General features: G+C 32.8%; 1 protein-coding gene across 1 annotated transcript in view; it reads left to right on the plus strand.

Moving 5' to 3' along the window:
* The window catches only part of LOC124540419 (forkhead box protein P3), an 82,946-nt gene that overhangs the window by 31,412 nt on the left and 32,910 nt on the right, over window positions 1–18,624 (plus strand). The window contains exon 3 of the mRNA XM_047117953.1: window positions 10,446–10,472. Coding sequence (XP_046973909.1) covers window positions 10,446–10,472 — 27 coding nt within the window. The remainder of the gene's footprint in view (window positions 1–10,445; window positions 10,473–18,624) is intronic.

Here is an 18,624-nt window from a genome sequence, read left to right on the forward strand (position 1 = left end):
AAGTTTGGTGGCACATTGACGATGTAAGGAATAGTTAATATTTCTTACAGCGTCATTGTCTATGGGTGATGATTACCACTTACCATCAGGTGGCTCATATGCTCGTCCGCCAAGCTATTCCATAAAATAAAAATAAAAAATAACTAAATATAAAAAAAGTCCACCATAGAAAATATACATTCGAAATTCAAATCGTTATCAATATGTGTTATAACTTTTATCGGTTAGGTAAACAAAAACTCGTTTCGAGTTATTAAAGTCGACTTCCTGACTGTTTATCTAAAGGAAAAATATAATAATTATAGCCACTCGTCGACCTTGATTCTAGTTTTGGCAATACACGTGTTACGAAAACGTAGATTTTTTTTAAATAATGTAAATAAAAGGCATTATTTATAATAAATAATTATGTCGGGGCGTTTTTTTTTCGTACGCGGTCCATTGCGAACTTGTTAGCTAATTACGTGTGATGTATATCTTTGGAGTTGCGGTTTCGTTCAATGGTTCCGTGAAAAGGTTTTAATATTCAACATAATATACACAATCCATTACAATTAACTAGACCGGCCCGGCTATATTACTCTGATCCTAATGTAAGTAGCTAAAGCACTTGTGTTATGGATAATCAGAAGTAACGACGGTACAAATACCCAGACCCAAGACAATATAGAAAACTAATGAACCTTCTGCATCGACTTGGCCGGGAATCGAACCCGGGACCTTAGCATAGGTCGTCAAATTTGTATCATACATAGGAATATGGGGACAGAGAAAACGAATTTGTTTTATACTATGTAGTGATAGTGAGCTGAGATGGCCTAATGGTTAGAACGCGTGCATCTTAACCGATGATTGCGAGTACAACCCCAAGCAAGCACCACTATATATATGTGCTTAATTTGAAACCTGCATGTGTCTAATTTCATCGAAATTCTGCCACATGTGCAATCCACCAACCCGCATTGAAACAGCGTGGTGGAATATGTTTCAAACCCTCTCCTTAATGAAAGAGGAGGCCTTATCCCAGCAGTGAGAAATTTTCAGGCTGTTACTTTGCTTTTTTTTTACTTAGTGATTGTAATATGTCAGTACATATTACTATCACTAAAAAGTGTACTGACTTTTTGGGGTGTTTTTATATAACGCGGAGTTATTTTTTATTATATAGGGACGTGTTTTTGGTTTGTTATTTCTATTTTTTAGAGTTCCGTAGTGTGATGTTTTCGTTTTCAAGCATCATTGTCTTATAGCTTACATATAATGTGACATGTTAGTACTAAAAGGTGTTATAATGTTTATTTGCAGAAGGATATAGTTTCTTGGTAGCAGGGCTATGTGCAAGCCCGTCTGGGTAGGTACCACCCACTCATCAGTTATTCTACCGCCAATAACAGTACTCTGTATTGTTGTGTTCCGGTCTGAAGGGTGAGTGAGCCAGTGTAACTACAGGCACAAGGGACATAACATCTTAGTTCCCAAGGTTGGTGGCACATTGACGATGTAACAGCGTCATTGTCTATGGGCGATGGTGACCACTTACCATCAGGTGGCCCATATGCTCGTCCGCCAACCTATACCATAAAAAAACCTTCAGAAAATAAACATTGATTACTAAAATTTAAAGCGATTAAAATAATAATTGTGTTATTTCTAAGTAGTATTAGCATTTTTAACGATCTGTTTCATCTGGTCAAATAATCCTATATTCTTGTGTAAAAACGCCTAATTATTTTATATTTACGTAACTTTTAATTGCTTACTTCGAACGAACTAAATAAACACATTAAAGAATTATAATAATAAGCTATGCATTCGTTTTGTTAAACAAATATTAAATTATATTCGATTGTATTTACAAATTAATTCAAGATATACTTTATTAGTTGTCGCCCGCGGCTTCACTTGCCTTTTAATAATTCATAAATGGCGAAGTAATCGGCGAACAAACATAAAAAATGTATATATATAGTACGACACAATTTAGATGTAGCGTCGGAAAATGCAATGGAATGAAAATAAAACCGATTACTGTCGATTTACACAACCACTACAAATAGCCCCCTATCGCGCCATTCGACGCTATTCCTCGCTATAGATTCACGCGTCAGAGACAGCAAGGGCATGTAAATCGACGCATCAATTTGACGAATATATTACGTCATATGATATTACAAGTTATTACATTTGTGCAAAGATCATATTCGCATGAGAAATAAATATTGATAATTTGGGATAGCGTACCTAATTCGGATGTGATCGGTTTTACGAATTTTTCCGATACGACATCTAAGTTGTGTAGTACTATACGGGTCGAATTGAGAATACTCCTTTTTTTGAAGTCGCTTAAAAAGTAGCCTATGTCGTTTGTTAAAGTTCAATTTTACTTTACACAAAATTTCATCAAATTCCGATCATTGGTTTTATCGTGAAAGAACGAGAGACAGACAGAGTTTCTTTCACTTTTATAATATTAAATATATATTAAAGAAGGCTTCTTTTAACTGAATTTGACGAGGTTGCATCAAACGTAAAGCGCTCAGTTAAAGACAGAATGTAGATTCTGATGAGAACCGACAAGAAACGTGTATCTATTTTTATCGACTACTTCAAAATGTCTAGCGGTTTGGTGTGACGTCAATGTACGTTTATATAAACTAATTATAAATTCTATAGTAATCAATACGTATTCATTGATTGAATGGTATTATGTCGATAGATTTCCTAATATGTTAATTCGTAAACTTTATTTTTTTAATTATGTAAGTGATCCGTAACAATAAAATATATTTAGAAGAACAGTATGTCGTTAGAATTAGGCATCTGAATATTGAACAAGTCATTACTTTGACACCTTCTACGCATTAGGTCGTAACATGATTTTTGCCAAAAATGAGATTTTGGTACTGTAATGTATTAAAATATAAATACCATATTTTCATATTATCTTTAAATACCGAGATTTTACTTCGCTAATAATCTTATCATATGTTAACTACCGCGCATATAGTCGTATCCTCACTTGCGATGATATGCGTTGATCTACTAGAGCGCGCACAAGTGAACGATGCCTCAGTTTCGATGTCGTATAATGTAAAAATAACAAAATATTGCTACAAATGTCCGACGCAAAACGTTACAACACAGAAGTTGCGACTTGCGTGGTCGACGTTTGTGGATTATACGTCGTAACTAGAACTTACGATTATATGCATCGTTTCGTATTGAAGTAAGGATCTTGGGACAACTCGAATAAAGTCGTAAGGTTTTATTTATTACAAGCCAGGAGGCGATCATTTCATTCCCAAGATGTGCAGTTATAAACTCACTACTTGGTGGTAACTCAGTTACTTCTTTAGTAACAAAATATCCCCAACTTTCTATAAAAGTAAATTCAATTTTAACTCTTGGTGGTAGGGCTTTGTGCAAGCCCGTCTGGGTAGGCACCACCCACCCATCAGTTATTCTACCGCCATAAACAGTACTCAGTATTGTTGTGTTCCGGTTTGAAGGGTGAGTGAGCCAGTGAAACTACAGGCAAATGGGACATAACAACTCAGTTCCCAAGGTTGGTGGCACATTGACGTGAAGTGGTAAGGAATAGTTAATATTTCTTACAGCTTCATTGTCTATTGTTGATGATGACCACTTACCATCAAGTGGCTCATGTGGTCGTCCGCCAACCTATACCATAAAAAAGGAAGTATCCTTCTCCTCAAAAGCAGCTTTCGTCCAGTAAGATTTATATAATCTTATTGTACTTAGTCACTTTACTGAGATAAATTTGCTATTTTTTCATCTCTCAAAGATTTCGGCTTTTGTGTTAAAACTTTTAGTGAAAAATGAATCTCATAATGACGAAGCATATTATCTTGAAAAAAATATTTTGAACTTTCTTAATTAATTAGATATCTACGTATTAAAAATATCTTTTTCTACTTATTGTAACATATGAGACGGATTATTTTCATTCCTTAGCGAGGATATTTATTTAGTATACAATAACAGCCTAATTTTCCACTGCTGGGCACAGCCAGTTGTAAATAAAATAAGAGCAAGTTAAGTGAAATAAAACTAGTTATAACGGATTTGAATCGCGTATATTAAATTTTTTTGGCATCCCGACGTTTCGAGCACTTTACAGCGTTCGTGGTCACGGGTAGACCCTCTACCGTAAATCCGTTATAACTAGTTTTATTTCAATGTGTAATCGCGAAAATTTAAGACAGCAAGTTAAGTGAGTAACTTGAAGTTATATAACGATAACTATTTACAAACGTGTGAACTAAGATTTAATCCTAAAAACTAAACAAACAATTTATGTCCAACTTCTGTCCGGCAAACACAACGTGTTCATTTCACGGATACGTTTCATAATTGTGAAGTTCTCGTTTCTAATTGTGTGAATTAAATTAATTCAAGCGCTTGGAGTCACTTTTTGTAGCGTAGTTTAAAAGATTTTTTTTGTTAATTAACAGCTTGTACTGTTGGTTTTGGTTTAATTAATCAATTTACACAACTTTTCATATGAAGTTTAAGACGATAAAACGCACTTGTATCTATGTTGTACTTACTTTGTGTTTGAATATGATATTGAGTATGTGACATCCTGGTGCGTACATGGCATAACCAGTAACAGTGCAGGAAGAGCCTGTAAAATTCCCACTGCTGGGCTAAGGCCTCCTATCCCATTGAGGAGAAGGTTTGGAACATATTCCACCACTCTGTTCCAATGCGGATTGGCAGAATTTTTATGAAACTAGACACACGCGATTTTTTCCTTCACCGCCGAGCATGAGATGAATTATAAACACAAATTAAGCACATGAATATTCAGTGGTGCTTGCCTGGGTTTGAAACCGCGATCATCGGTTAATATGCACGCGTTCTAACCACTTGGCGATCTCGGCTCCTTGATTATTTATTATATGGTGGCAAATAACTCTACGAACCGGTGGTAGCTCCATTAAATATAATTTGTTAAATAACGATTAAAGCTAGCCTGATTAAATAAAGTATACTCGTTTAGTTGTGTTCAGTACTGAAGGATGAGTCAGTGCTCTTATAGATACATGGGGTTTGATGTCTTGGTTGTCAATCTTGATAGCCCATAGACGATGAAGAGTATTGGATAGCAGTGCAAGTAAAAGAACTCAGCGACGCTTGCCTAAATTGATTTTAGTAGATTACGTCAATATGAATATAAGGTATTCTCATTTTTTTTTGTTCTGTCATTGGATGGCCCAGTCGAGATGGCCCCGTGATTAGAACGCGTGCATCTTAACCGATGATTGCGTGTTCAAACCCAGGCAAGCTCCGCTGATTCATGTGCTTAATTTGTCTTTATAATTCATCTCGTGCTCAGCGGTGAAGGAAAACATCGTGAGGAAACCTGCATGTGACAAGTTTCAAAGAAATTCTGCCACATGTGTATTCCACCAACCCGCATTGGAACAGCGTGGTGGAATATGTTCCAAACCTTCTCCTCAAAGGGAGAGGAGGCCTTTAGCCCAGCAGTGGGAATTTACAGGCTTTTGTTGTTGTTGTTGTTGTTGTTGTGTCATTGGATTGGCAGACGAGCATATGGGACAACTGATGGTAAGTAGTCACCACCGCCGAAACAGTGGGAGTGGCCTTACATCGCCAGTAACCTTGGAAACCTAGATGTTATGTCGTGTCACACTGACGTCCTATCTTTTCATTATTTCCCATAAAGTGTTAAACTAATGAAATCGTAGACCGCGTTATCGTATTCACAACGAAAAATATAAACATTACAAATGTTTTTAAAATCTATGTAAAATATTTTGCAAATAGCAATTTGATCTTAAGCGAGATGAATTGAGAAGCTAAACAAATTTTTCGAGCGCTCAATTGTTTTATAAAACAAGAAAAAAAATCGTTTCGAAAACAAAAACATTGGCGCGTTATCGATTTTATGGAGCGCGAAATAATATCGGAGCGATCATTAAATATATCTTTAACTAAACATATATAATACTAGTTTCGTCCCGGCTTCGCACGGGTGCAATACTGATACTAAATATACTACAGAATATGTTTATTTACGACATCACATTAAACACTCTTAAAATTATGTTTGGTTAGAGATTCAAATTTCTTCAGCTAGTTTAAATACACAGACAACATTTTAACCTGAATATTATTGATACAAGAGTCGAGATGGCCCGGTGGTTAGAACGCGTGCATCTTAACCGATGATTGCGGGTTCTTGTGGGTGCTTAATTTGTCTTTATAATTCATCTCGTGCTCAGCAGTGAAGGAAAACATCGTGAGGAAACCTACATGTGACAAATTTCTTAGAAATTCTGCCACATGTGTGTGGTGGTGGTGGAATACGTTCCAAACATTCTCCTCAACGGGAGAGGAGGCCTTTAGCCCAGCAGTGGGAATTTACAGGCTGTTGTTGTTATTGTATTATTGATACATAAAATAAACATAATGACAAGAAACATAAATGACAATTGTATATTTAAAAACAAATTAACTTGAAAATAAAAAAAAATCGTTTTCGTACTTTGAGCCCTTAATTGAACTTCCTATTTGAGTATTTTTACTCGCCTCCCTGTCCTGTAACGCTGTAAAGATTAACTATATACATCCCGAAAAATAGCCTTTTTCTATCACAAGTAAATATAAACACGGCGATAAGCTTAGAACCTTCTAAAGGCTTCTTTGCGTTCATGTTAAAATGTTATAGTATTGACAAATATATATGATTACAGTTATATATAATGATAATGGCAAGACTAATATAATAAAAACATACTATAAGGTAGATTTTTATCATCAGCTTTCGTTCTACCAGTGTATGTTACTGTAAAATATTAGGAATTATTTGTTTACAATCAATCTAGACGAATTGTGAACCGTCGAAAAGTAGTGAAATAAGTCAATTAAGGATTAAATAAAACGACATTTCTAGCGTTTATAATTTTTATGTTAGGTTATAATTTATTCAAAACAGGCATGTTGTTTAAAAACAGTATTCGCCGTTTACAATTAATCTAGATATTATGAATATTACAACATACAAATTTTCACGACGATTCGGTATAAAAGTTGATGTGATCAACGCCATCTAGTGGAAAGTTATAACAACGAGGACGGAATCAGAATAAATATATTTAAATCTCCACTAGATCTACAAGGGCTTAACTCATATGTCAAAACAATTGACAAGTTACTATGGTTACCGGAGAGAAATTACTCGGGTAAAGGGGAACCCTGGTTTAGGGACTGGCTTAGTATATTCAAGAAGAAACCTGTACTTATCCATGCTAATATTATAAATGCGAAAGTATCTGTTTTTTTTTCACGGGTAAAAACTAAACCGATTTTGATAAAATTTGTTATGAAGTAAGATTAAACTAGATAGAAGAATATAGGCTACTTTTTAAGCCACTTAAAAAAAGAGTATTCTCAATTCGACCGTATATTTTTTTAATTTATTTTTTATGTTTTTTGCCGATTACTTCGTTATTTATGAATCGATTTTGATGATTTTTTTTATATCTATGACCTGTCTTTAATACATACTAAATATATGTATGCACCAAGTTTTATGATACCCAGTGAAACCGTGTCGAAGTATATTAATCACGGACAGACATACAAACATCTGTTATATATATATATATCTATATATGTAAATAAATTTAACGTCACTTATCACATTACGCGAATCGGCATAAAGCTTCTGAATATCTGCAAATAACGATAACGAGTTTGTTTACAGAAATATAATGACAATAATATATTGAAATAACAATACTGAACAAATAATACTTTATTGTTTTGGTATTTAATTATTAATTTATTCAATAGATAAATTAACTACTTAAAAGTCATAGCCATCTTCTCTCATTTATAGAACCGGTGGTATCTTCACTTAATATATGTAGTTGTTAAATAAAGTAAAGTAACAAAAAAATGCCTGTAAATTTCCCACTGCTGAGATAAGACCTCCTCTTCCATTAAGGAGAGGGCTTGGAACATATTCCACCAAGCTGTTCCAATGCGGCTTGGTGGAATGCACATGTGGCAGAATTTCAATGAAATTAGACACATGCAGGTTTCCTCACGATGTTTTCCTTCACCGCCGAGCACGAGATGAATTATAAACACAAATTAAGAACATATACATAGTGGTGCTTGCCTGGTTTTGAACCCGCAATCATCGGATAAGATGCACGCGTTCTAACCACTGGGCCATCTCAGCTCTAGTTGTTAAATGACGATTCAAAATTGCATGTAAAAGCCTACTTGAATTCAGTATATTTTTATTTATACACAGATCTTCTTAATTTTTTTAATGAGCTTATTTATATGTCTGGTTACTTTATTATCTCTGTGTGTGCATGGGTAATCTCAGGATTAGTTTCCTTATAGCGATATCTATAGACATCATCAGTAAATAACAAAGCCTTTGGCGCTCTATCCCTATGTATGCTTAGATCTTTAAAATAACGCAGTAGATTTTGATGCGGTTTTTAATAGATAGAGTGATTCGAGAGGAAGGTTTTTGTATATAATACATGGATAATATAGTAAAGAAACGCTGATAATTTTAGAAGTTTCTAATGTGATGTCGTAAATAAACAAATTCTATAGTATATTTTGGTATCAGTTATTGCACCCGTGAGAAGCCCGGGCAGATTGCTAGTAATAAGCATTATAAAAAAAATATTTACATACTTCTAATTTTCTATGCCCACGGAACTCTATTATTTCGACAGTTAACACACAACTATAAAACTAAGTATGTTTCGTTATTAACAATTAAAATATTCTCATAGTTCCTAATTATGATAATCTAAGTACAAACAAAACCAAAATAAAATTGCAAATGAGGTCAGCTGAACTAGCCCTGACCTTACTTCCTTGACCGTTTATGCACGCGCAGTTATTTTTTTGTTGTTTATTCGAATTAATTTATTAAACAATCATTATGACAAAATTTTTAAATTCTTTAGTAAAATATAAAGCGTTAACTTGGGACTTGTTTGGAGAACAAAAAAAGCTACACCAATGTTGTTCTAGTAATCAGATATGTCATTAATGCGCTAAAAGACTAGAAAACGTCCTAATTGGGACGTTTACCTTTAGTCGTTTTCATCATAATTATGCCAGTAATACGTTATAATACATCATAATTATGTAATAATACGTTTTGCGTAATTATAACATCTAGTTCATCAGCTATCCTTTTTACTTGTAGCGAAATATAAAATAAACGGTCCCCGGCGCGGCACACTTTTTTCTGTTGTTTAGTATGGGTATAACATATCTTGTTATTAGAATATAATTGATCTAAACCAATTTATATAATACTTATACTAAATGTAGGAGTAATATAAGTGTAATCCATATTCCTTTCCAACTATAACAGGAAAAAAGCCCAATATAATTTGACAGCAAATTGATGCGATACCATTGGTCGATAGCTTGATTAATCTATGGTTTTTACTATGGATTTGTGAAAAAATGCATTTTGAACGTCGATGAAACTGTTTTAAGAATTTTGAAATAAAACTAGTTTTAACGGATTTAAATCGCGTATATTAATTATTTTTATCATCCCGACGTTTCGAGCACTTTACAGTGTTCGTGGTCACAGGTAGTAATAATCCGTTAAAACTAGTATTTATATTTCAATGTGTAATAATCGCGAAAATCTAAGACAACATTAAGTATACTTTTACGTACAATTCTTCTTCTTTTTCGTATGCTTCATTATTGAAGGTCATGCTTTTTTATGGTATAGGTTGGCGGACGAGCATATGGGCCACCTGATGGTAAGTGGTCACCATCGCCCATAGACAATGACGCTGTAAGAAATATTAACTATTCCATACATCGTCAACGCGCCACCAAGCTTGGGAACTAAGATGTTATGTCCCTTTTGCCTGTAGTTACACTGGCTCACTCACCCTTCAGACCGGAACACAACAATACTGAGTACTGTTATTTGCCGGTAGAATAACTGAGGAGTGGGTGGTACCTAATCAGACGGGCTTGCACAAAGCCCTACCACCAAGTAATTGCTTGACAAGCAATGCCTGTCCTAAAATTACATAATTACTAACACTTAACTATGTAAAAATGTTGTATTATTAATAAAAAATATATTGATCATAAACTCTTAAAAGTATTTATATAGTTGACTTTATATTTTTTCCCATTTCCATCGGAATAGCATATCATACAAGACTACCAATATTTATCGATTAACCGATATAAACAGATTTAGGTAAAATTTTGTACGTTTGAGTCTTGGGGAAGAATATGGGTTACTTATTAAATTAATTCAGTAACATGGGTATATATATAATACGGTTTGTGTGCTAAAGATAAAGTTTATGAGATAATTACGACAGCAGAAATTTATTTTTTTTTTTTTATATAAAATATTTTTTTCTTTACAGAGACCAATGGTGCAATTACCAGTCCTGGTAAGTAATTTTAATAATATTCCAAATTTATACAAACTTCAAGATAATAAAATATCTTGAAGTTAGTATTTATTAATCATATGGTGACAATACTTTAGGTCTTGTAGTATGTTATACCGGTAAGTTCTTAGTTTTAAACATAATCAGAAACAGTTTAAGCTACGAAGGTAAAGGTAAGCTCATAAAAGCCTTAACGGACTTTATCGTATATCGTTTGAAAAATTTTTGATTTATGATTTTCGATAATATTAACTAAGGCTAGCTATCTCAAATCCTTCGGGATATATACCCTGTTTTTTATTTTTGTTTACATTATCATATATTTTGACATTATCTTATTCACGAGTCAGCTCCACGGATCTCACGGTGACTACTACTTGCGTCAGAAGCGTTTCAGTTACATGTTACGTATAAAAAAAAACGTTACACTGAAATTGTAACACATTTCTACTCATATTGCTTCTTGAAATTAAATCAAACGTACTTACAACCTTAACGTTTTATTATTTGTATTGTAAAGATCCAGTTTTAAAAGGAGTATGCTATAAGTCTAGATTTTTATTGACACTGTATTTTATACTTTAAAGTGATAGATATAAAGTTCATATTAGATTAACATATAATTGTGATACTTGAAAAATGTTAATAGAGAGATCAGATCTTTAAAGCAAATAAGGGATCCTCTCAGGTTTTAAGGCGAAAGATGTTGCGCAAATATTGGGTTCAAATGAGAGTTTTTAGAGTGAATAGTACGACACAACTTAGATGTAGCATCGGCAAATTTCGTAAAACCGATCACATCCGAACTAAGTACGCTATCGCAAGTCATCAAAATGTATTTCTTATGTGAATATGATCTTTACATAAACGTAATAACTTGTAATATCATACGTCGATTATGTGAGATATATATTCGTCGATTTGCACGCACTTGCTGTCTCGGGTTGAGCTGATGTGAGAACCTATTGCTACGAATAGCGTCGAATGGCGCGATAGGGAGCTATTACTATTGGTTGTATAAATCGTCAGTGATCGGTTTTATTAAATATGCCGATGCTACATTTAAGTTGTGTCGTACTATACTTCAATACAAAGACATTATAAATATAGGCCTTCAAATTAAAATATATTTAGGGGTACATTTTAAGGGTACTTAGTCGATTTTAAATTTGAGAACTGTAGTTGTTTTGTGATTGTTTGTTTACGTATGTCACTCTTATATCTTTTCAAATTTAGAAATAATTTGTATGCTTGTTTTTTTTTATTGAAGACAAGCTGCGCCCACAACCTTGTATGAATAGAATAAAAAAGAATATTATTGTAGCCTAATTTACTCCATATTATATCAGTTATCTGCCAGTAAGGTCAGCCGTTCCAGATATTAGATGGAACAAACAGACAAAAATTGTAAAATTTGTTATTTTGGTATATGAACCGTGTATACATGTAGAGGCATTAAGTAAAAAAGGCTATTTTAATATTACAAACAGACATTCCAATTTTATTATATGTATAGATTATAAGTTCAAGTTTTCGTTAAACGACTTGAACTATAAGCTTATATTTTGAGTTCAAACTTTGGCGAGCATTATGATTGTTTTTTAATAAAGAGTATAAGTTCAAATGTTAGAAGATTTTGACCTTAAGCGATGATTCTGAATTCATTCGGGATAGCTTCACTGGATTTTCATTTGTTTTTTTTTTATAATTGGAAACGTGATCAGTGGTAAAAGAAAAATTGTGAGGATGACATGTGCGGATTCGGGGTGAGGTTTTGTATTCCATTGCTCTTATGCGTGTTGTGTATCAATGTAATACTCTAAAACTACTCCTTGAGTGGGAGAGACCTCAGACAAGGATTTTTTTTTATATAATTCACTACATCCAAAGGCCCGCAAATGCCCGTGCCTTTTTTTACATTTTATATTAAATATTTTGGCGTTTTATATTTTATACTAAACATCAGCAGATCTTCGCTGGAAATCATTCTTGTTTCAGACAAGGATTGGGATACAGGATGTTATTTTACTTTTTTGCTTTAAGCTAGAGATTGATGCCAATCAAATGATAGATGATAAAAAACGTAGATTAAAGTTTCATGATATATCAACCCTTAAAAAATATTTATTTATATCATTGGTGGAGAAAGTTAACTACGGGATTTGTTGGTTCCTCTTAGTTTAGTCTTAATTCCATACAAGTTGCTTTAAATCTATACTAATATTTTTCTTTTTTATACAGATAGTTTGTGAGGATGTATGTACATTTGTTACTCTTTCTCGAAAAAAGTACTGGACAGATTTGGATGAAATTTTACACTAATGTAGGTTATATATCAAAATATCACATAGGCTACAATTTATAATGATTTTATGTAATTTGGTCATAACAACGATACATATCAAGTATTCGTGCGAAGCTGGAGTTGCTTGTATTATAAATGCAAACATAACTCTGTCTGACTGTTTGTTACACTTGACATAATCTACATTCCGATACGTCAATTCAATATGGCGATTTAAAATTTCTTTTATGATCCTTATTGAATAAAGAATACTTTGATTTTGAGATAATGACTTTTACGCCGGATTTACGAAACCCTAAAAATAATAAGCTTTTGTTTCAGAGAAAATATCACAGATCATTCATAATCGATTTTCGAATTAATTGTATGTATATATGTCAATATTATGTGAGTATAGTCGGAACGTTGTCAACTCTTTCTTTATCTTTATTAAGTCAATAAAATGTTCGAGATTTTTATTACAAGCACTAAATCTAATGGTCTGTCAAAACTACCGCGACGAAGCAGTTTTTTTTACGACGTAACGAGACAAAGTTTACTCATTCTTTATGGGATTAATAAATATTTAAACGATAATTATTTATACATTATTAACATAATAATTTTAAGGTCATCCGTTTATTATAAAACGTGTTATGTCTCTATATTAAGTTGCATGTAGAGCACAGAACCCGCTGTGTACATAGAGTGCCTTCTTAAATGGGTCTCTTAATACTTGTATGCAAGTTCATATTTTTTATTTCAATTGATAATATAACCAAACTATTTATGTATGCGCGTTGATTTGTATGTGTGTGTGCATATGTCTTTGTCTGTAAGAGATATTAACCAATCCTTATATAGCCAATGGGAGCTAAGCTGTTATGTCACCTGTGTCTATAGTTACACTGGCTCACTAACCCTTCAAACCGGTACAAAACGGCACTGAATATACTTGAATTTACAGTGAGTGGGTGGTATCCAGACCTTACAACCGAATTATAATACTAAGGAAAATTATTTATTTCATTCAGCTTAGGTTAATCCTCAACAGTTCTTTCCTACCTGTAAATATAAACTGCCTACGAGAGATGTCACAGTATTAAATTAATTTTCTTTAAATGTTACTAAACTCGCTACCAGTCCTGACTTCACACGGGTATAATATTCAAACTTTAAGATTGAAAAACAAACATGAAATATTCTTGAGTTTTTCTTCGGCTAGTAAAGTTGATATTGGCTTTCCTCTACTATAATATATATTATACAAATAAACTTTTCTCTTAAATCACTTTATTTATTGATGAAAACCGCATTAAAATCCGTTCAGTAGTTTAAAGGATTTAAGCGTACATATATCGTGAAGTGACGTTTTGTGCTATATAGAGATAATAATGTTTCTCTTTTTTTATACGTAGGAAAATATATCTGTCAAAAATTAGTTCTAAAACCAGCCACTGGGGCTATTAACTAAATATTAATCAATAAGTACGGAATACAACACTTAAATGAGCTCACTTCGATCACAAGGGAGGGAGGGGCATTGAGTGTGTAAGCAGATCTTGCAATATGATTTCAAGAGGTCAATAAATTCAATATTCAATCCTTTTTTTAGATTTATATAGTATATTTGGTTGGGTATTAGGGCTGTATCTAGGTAGGTTCCAGGTACATATTTTTGTAATGTGTACTGGTTTGTTGGAAGGGGAGCTTGTATACTTGTATTGTATACTACTTGGTATGCAAGCACGTCTGGGAAGGTACCAAACACTCAGTTATTCTACCGCCAAATAACAGTACTCAGTATTGTTGTGTTCCGGTTTGAAGGGTGAGTGAGCCAGTGTAACTACAGGCACAAGGGACATAGCATCTTAATTCCCAAGGTTGGTGACGCATTGACGATGTAAGGAATAGTTAATATTTCTTACAGCGTCATTGTCTATTGGGCGATGGTGACCACTTACCATCAGGTGGCCTATATGGTCGTCCGCCACCCTATACCATAAAAAAAAATTGTAATGACACTCGCAAGTATTTGTGATAGGAAAGATTCATATTCCTTATAGTAACGATGTCTATTGACACTTAATTATATTCATTTTGTTTTTAAACTAGTATCCCTATTTACATATACTACCGCTAAACAACAATATTGAAGAGCTTGGATTTGTTGTCTTATGGCTTGACGGATAAGCGTAAGTCTGATAAGCATGGGACATAACATCTTAGTATCCATGGTTGAGGGATTACATAATATTTTAAAATGATTGGTTTTTCAAAATCTGTAATTTTTTTTTAATTCAAAATAAAAAAAAGGTTTATTTATCTGTATTTGAATAAAATTTCGTCATATAAGTTTTATTATTACATTATATTGATTTTAGTAAAATTTAATTTTCAACTAGTGTTCACACGCAACTTTTGTTGTAACTGTTATTCGTAAGATACTAAGCAAGACTTCTTAACAAACATCATCAAATTCGGTTCAGTGTTTTATTTAAAGAGCAAAAAACAAACAGAAAGACTTACTTTCGCATTTATAATATTAGTATAAATTGTATATTCTTTAGCTAATATAATACCTATATATTGAAATATATATCACAGTTATGTTATATAAAGACGAAACGTTGAACATTATACAGACATAAACCTAGTAGGTCTAGGTCTACCCGGACCTAGCTATAACTCAGTGGGTACAGCTGCAAATTGCGAGACTCAGCTTTTATTGTTCCTCGCTGGCTGAAACGATTGCTTGCCAGTAATGAATATAGTCTGAGAGGCGATCGTGAAATATTAATAGTAAATTGTTTAATTTTTTATTAGAAGTCTTTTTAGGTAGAAAGAAAGAAATGTTTAGTTTTGTTTATGGGGCATGACACAATTATAAAAAGAATAAAAAGTATAAAATAATAATAACTACAAAACATAAAAACATATTAATTAACTATAACTACTAAGTTAATCTATAAAAAAAATTACAAAGAAACAAAACAATGATCGTTAACGTGATCTAAAGTTGTACCATTCAGCTTCCATGTTGTCTTTTTAAATTGATGATTATGCTTTTTAGTTATTATAAGAGAAAATTTACTAACTATTGGTAAGAGATCACCATTTCAAGAAATATTTTTATGCCATACTTAATGCGTCGCCATGAGATCTTGTTTTACCACGTGTTTGTGATTGTACTGGCTCACCAATAATTTTAACTGGTAACAAAAATACTTTGAATTACAGTATAATTGATAAGTACCCAGTATCCACCCAAACACCCAAGTACCCAAATGGGTCAGCAAATCAGGTAATATTAGTGCTTTCGAATTTCATCTCAAGATATCATATTTTATTTCTTTATGACACGATTTGTAATTGTCATTCAAAAGGAGAGTGTTTTGGTGTTGCCTTTATTTTAATTCAGATTAAAAATATTCTATATTCAAAATTTAATAAAAAAATGATTAAGACTATTTGCATGTACGTAAAAAATATTCAAACATACGAACTTTCATATGATAATAATTATATTTGTATCTAATTCCCAGAATCATAGAACATATTTGAAATTTAATCATCAATACCTGATTACAGCGCTCTATGAATATTAAATGTCAATCATGATATAAAAAAAAAACAAAAATAATCTGTCATATATTTTTTTTAAATCAAGACAAAATTCTTTATTCAACACAGAAGCATAACACTTACAAATAGATTGTCAATTTAAACTACCGGTTCGGAAAAGCAAATACCCTGACCTAAGAAGACCCGAAATAACCTCAAATTCATTAACAAAATCTTTTATTTTAACCTGAATAACAAAAACAAATGAAATCGAACACGAAATAAATTTCCAACTGCAACAACAGACAAACAATTCAAAAGTCTAATTTTTTTTTTAAATTCCACATCATAGCAAAGATTGAACATTCTACAGATACAAAATTTAATATTGTATGTGTATATATATACATTATAATAAATTTTCAGTAGTAGTGTGTGGGCGGTCGCTTTATAGCGAGACTGGGCGTCACTGTTCAGTGGGCGTGGTCACGGCATCCGCTTATAAGCTACAGATCTACCTCCAAAACCTCCAACTCATAGCTCACTCCTAATTAATGTTTTTTACTGTTTAAACTTGAACGCTTCTATAATTTTTTTGTGTTATACCGAGGGAATTATTAAGAGGTTTTTTTAAGGAAAAGAGATTATTTTACATCTCGTTAAGAACCATTCGTGGCGTGGCCTTTTGTTATTTTATTTTAAAATTTTTGAAATACATCATAGATATCTTTGTAAATATTTATGAGGATCACTCTGTTACCAAGACGTTAAACCAAGTCTAGTATAAAATATTTGGCATAGAAGTCTAGAATTTAATCGTATAACTCGGACGTAAATCTTGAATTATTCATTAATACATCTAATAATTCTATCTATGCGTATTGTCAATAATTTAATTTTATTCGAACATTTTTAACCATTTTCATTTTATTTTATTGGTCACAATAAAAAAATAATTGACAAATAGATGACAATTATTTCGTCTTTGCATATTTTAAAATATGTAGATTAAAAAAAAAAAGAAAGCATTCCGAATTTGAAATGATTCCAAACCGAAACATTCTCGTCGTAACGTTCTAAATATAAATGACAAAGAACTCCCGCCCGAAGCGAGCACTACGAACAACGCCCTTGCAATTTTTTGCGTATAACCCCGAATGCGAGTAGATAATTCATCAAGTCTAGACTAGTGTCAGTAGATCGAGGTTCTAAATTCAAATTCTTCCGGATGAGAACCGGCGACGCAATCGATAGCTCCTAAATCATCGCCCAATAAAAATGTCAATGGCCTATCCGCGCAGACCTTCTATCACACCGTATCAAATTATTAATTGGGATATGGACTTTTTTAAAAAAAAAAATGTTTTTTAGAATTTATAAAGGTTTTAACGATCTTTACTCTATTTGTTTTAACTATATTTCGAAACTATTGCAATTCTTTCGTCGCATCAAACACGTAGTATTAGTTTCCATGTAAAATTTAGCCGAATGCATTTGAAAGACATACATTTATGATTAAAATGATTTATCATACCACGAATTTACTACTAATCTTGCTACTGTTGTCCCTAGTTCCTATACTTGTATAATCAATAATTTAGTCAGTAACTGTGAAATAGATTATTATTGCCTGCATATTTTATTACATAGGAATATATCTAGTCAATAATTACTAGAACAATGAGTCTCGAGAGAGTCCTCGAGACCTAGTTCTAGGTTTAAATCTCGTTTATTTATTTACATTATTATTGGGGTTTTTTACCAATCGCCTGAACTCAACATTGTTCAAAGTTGGCATTTGGCAAATAATCTGGAATTTCATCAGTTGGATCTTGAAATGACCAATGCCATAAATTCATCAGGCGGATCATCAATATTGGTACATTTTTTGCAGCAGCTGAATGATATTCATTAATGGTGAAAATTTGATATATTATTTTCAAAATAATTCTTGGTAGTTTACAAAATTGATATAGGTTGAAGTCAAGAACACCTATAATCAAAATACCAATAATAATGATAATAAATATTGAAGAAAATTGCCTATTCTAGGGTGCCCGGTTAATACTTGCGCAGGTTCACGCTTGTGAGTCTTTATTGAGAAATGTATAAGCAGCCCTAAATGGCGCGGACGCATGCAAAGAGGTTTTATGCGGCGGGTCGCTGAATTCTCTAGATATTTCGATTACCGCCGCGATATTGGCTCCCTAGCTAGAGATGGAAATTCGGAGAGCACACCCGTTCCATGCTCGAGTTTTAACTATCATTTTGTAGTAGTAGTTAGTATTTTCATTGTTTGTAATT

This window comes from Vanessa cardui, chromosome 25, assembly GCF_905220365.1.
Source record: "Vanessa cardui chromosome 25, ilVanCard2.1, whole genome shotgun sequence".
In the NCBI taxonomy this organism is placed as follows: domain Eukaryota; kingdom Metazoa; phylum Arthropoda; class Insecta; order Lepidoptera; family Nymphalidae; genus Vanessa; species Vanessa cardui.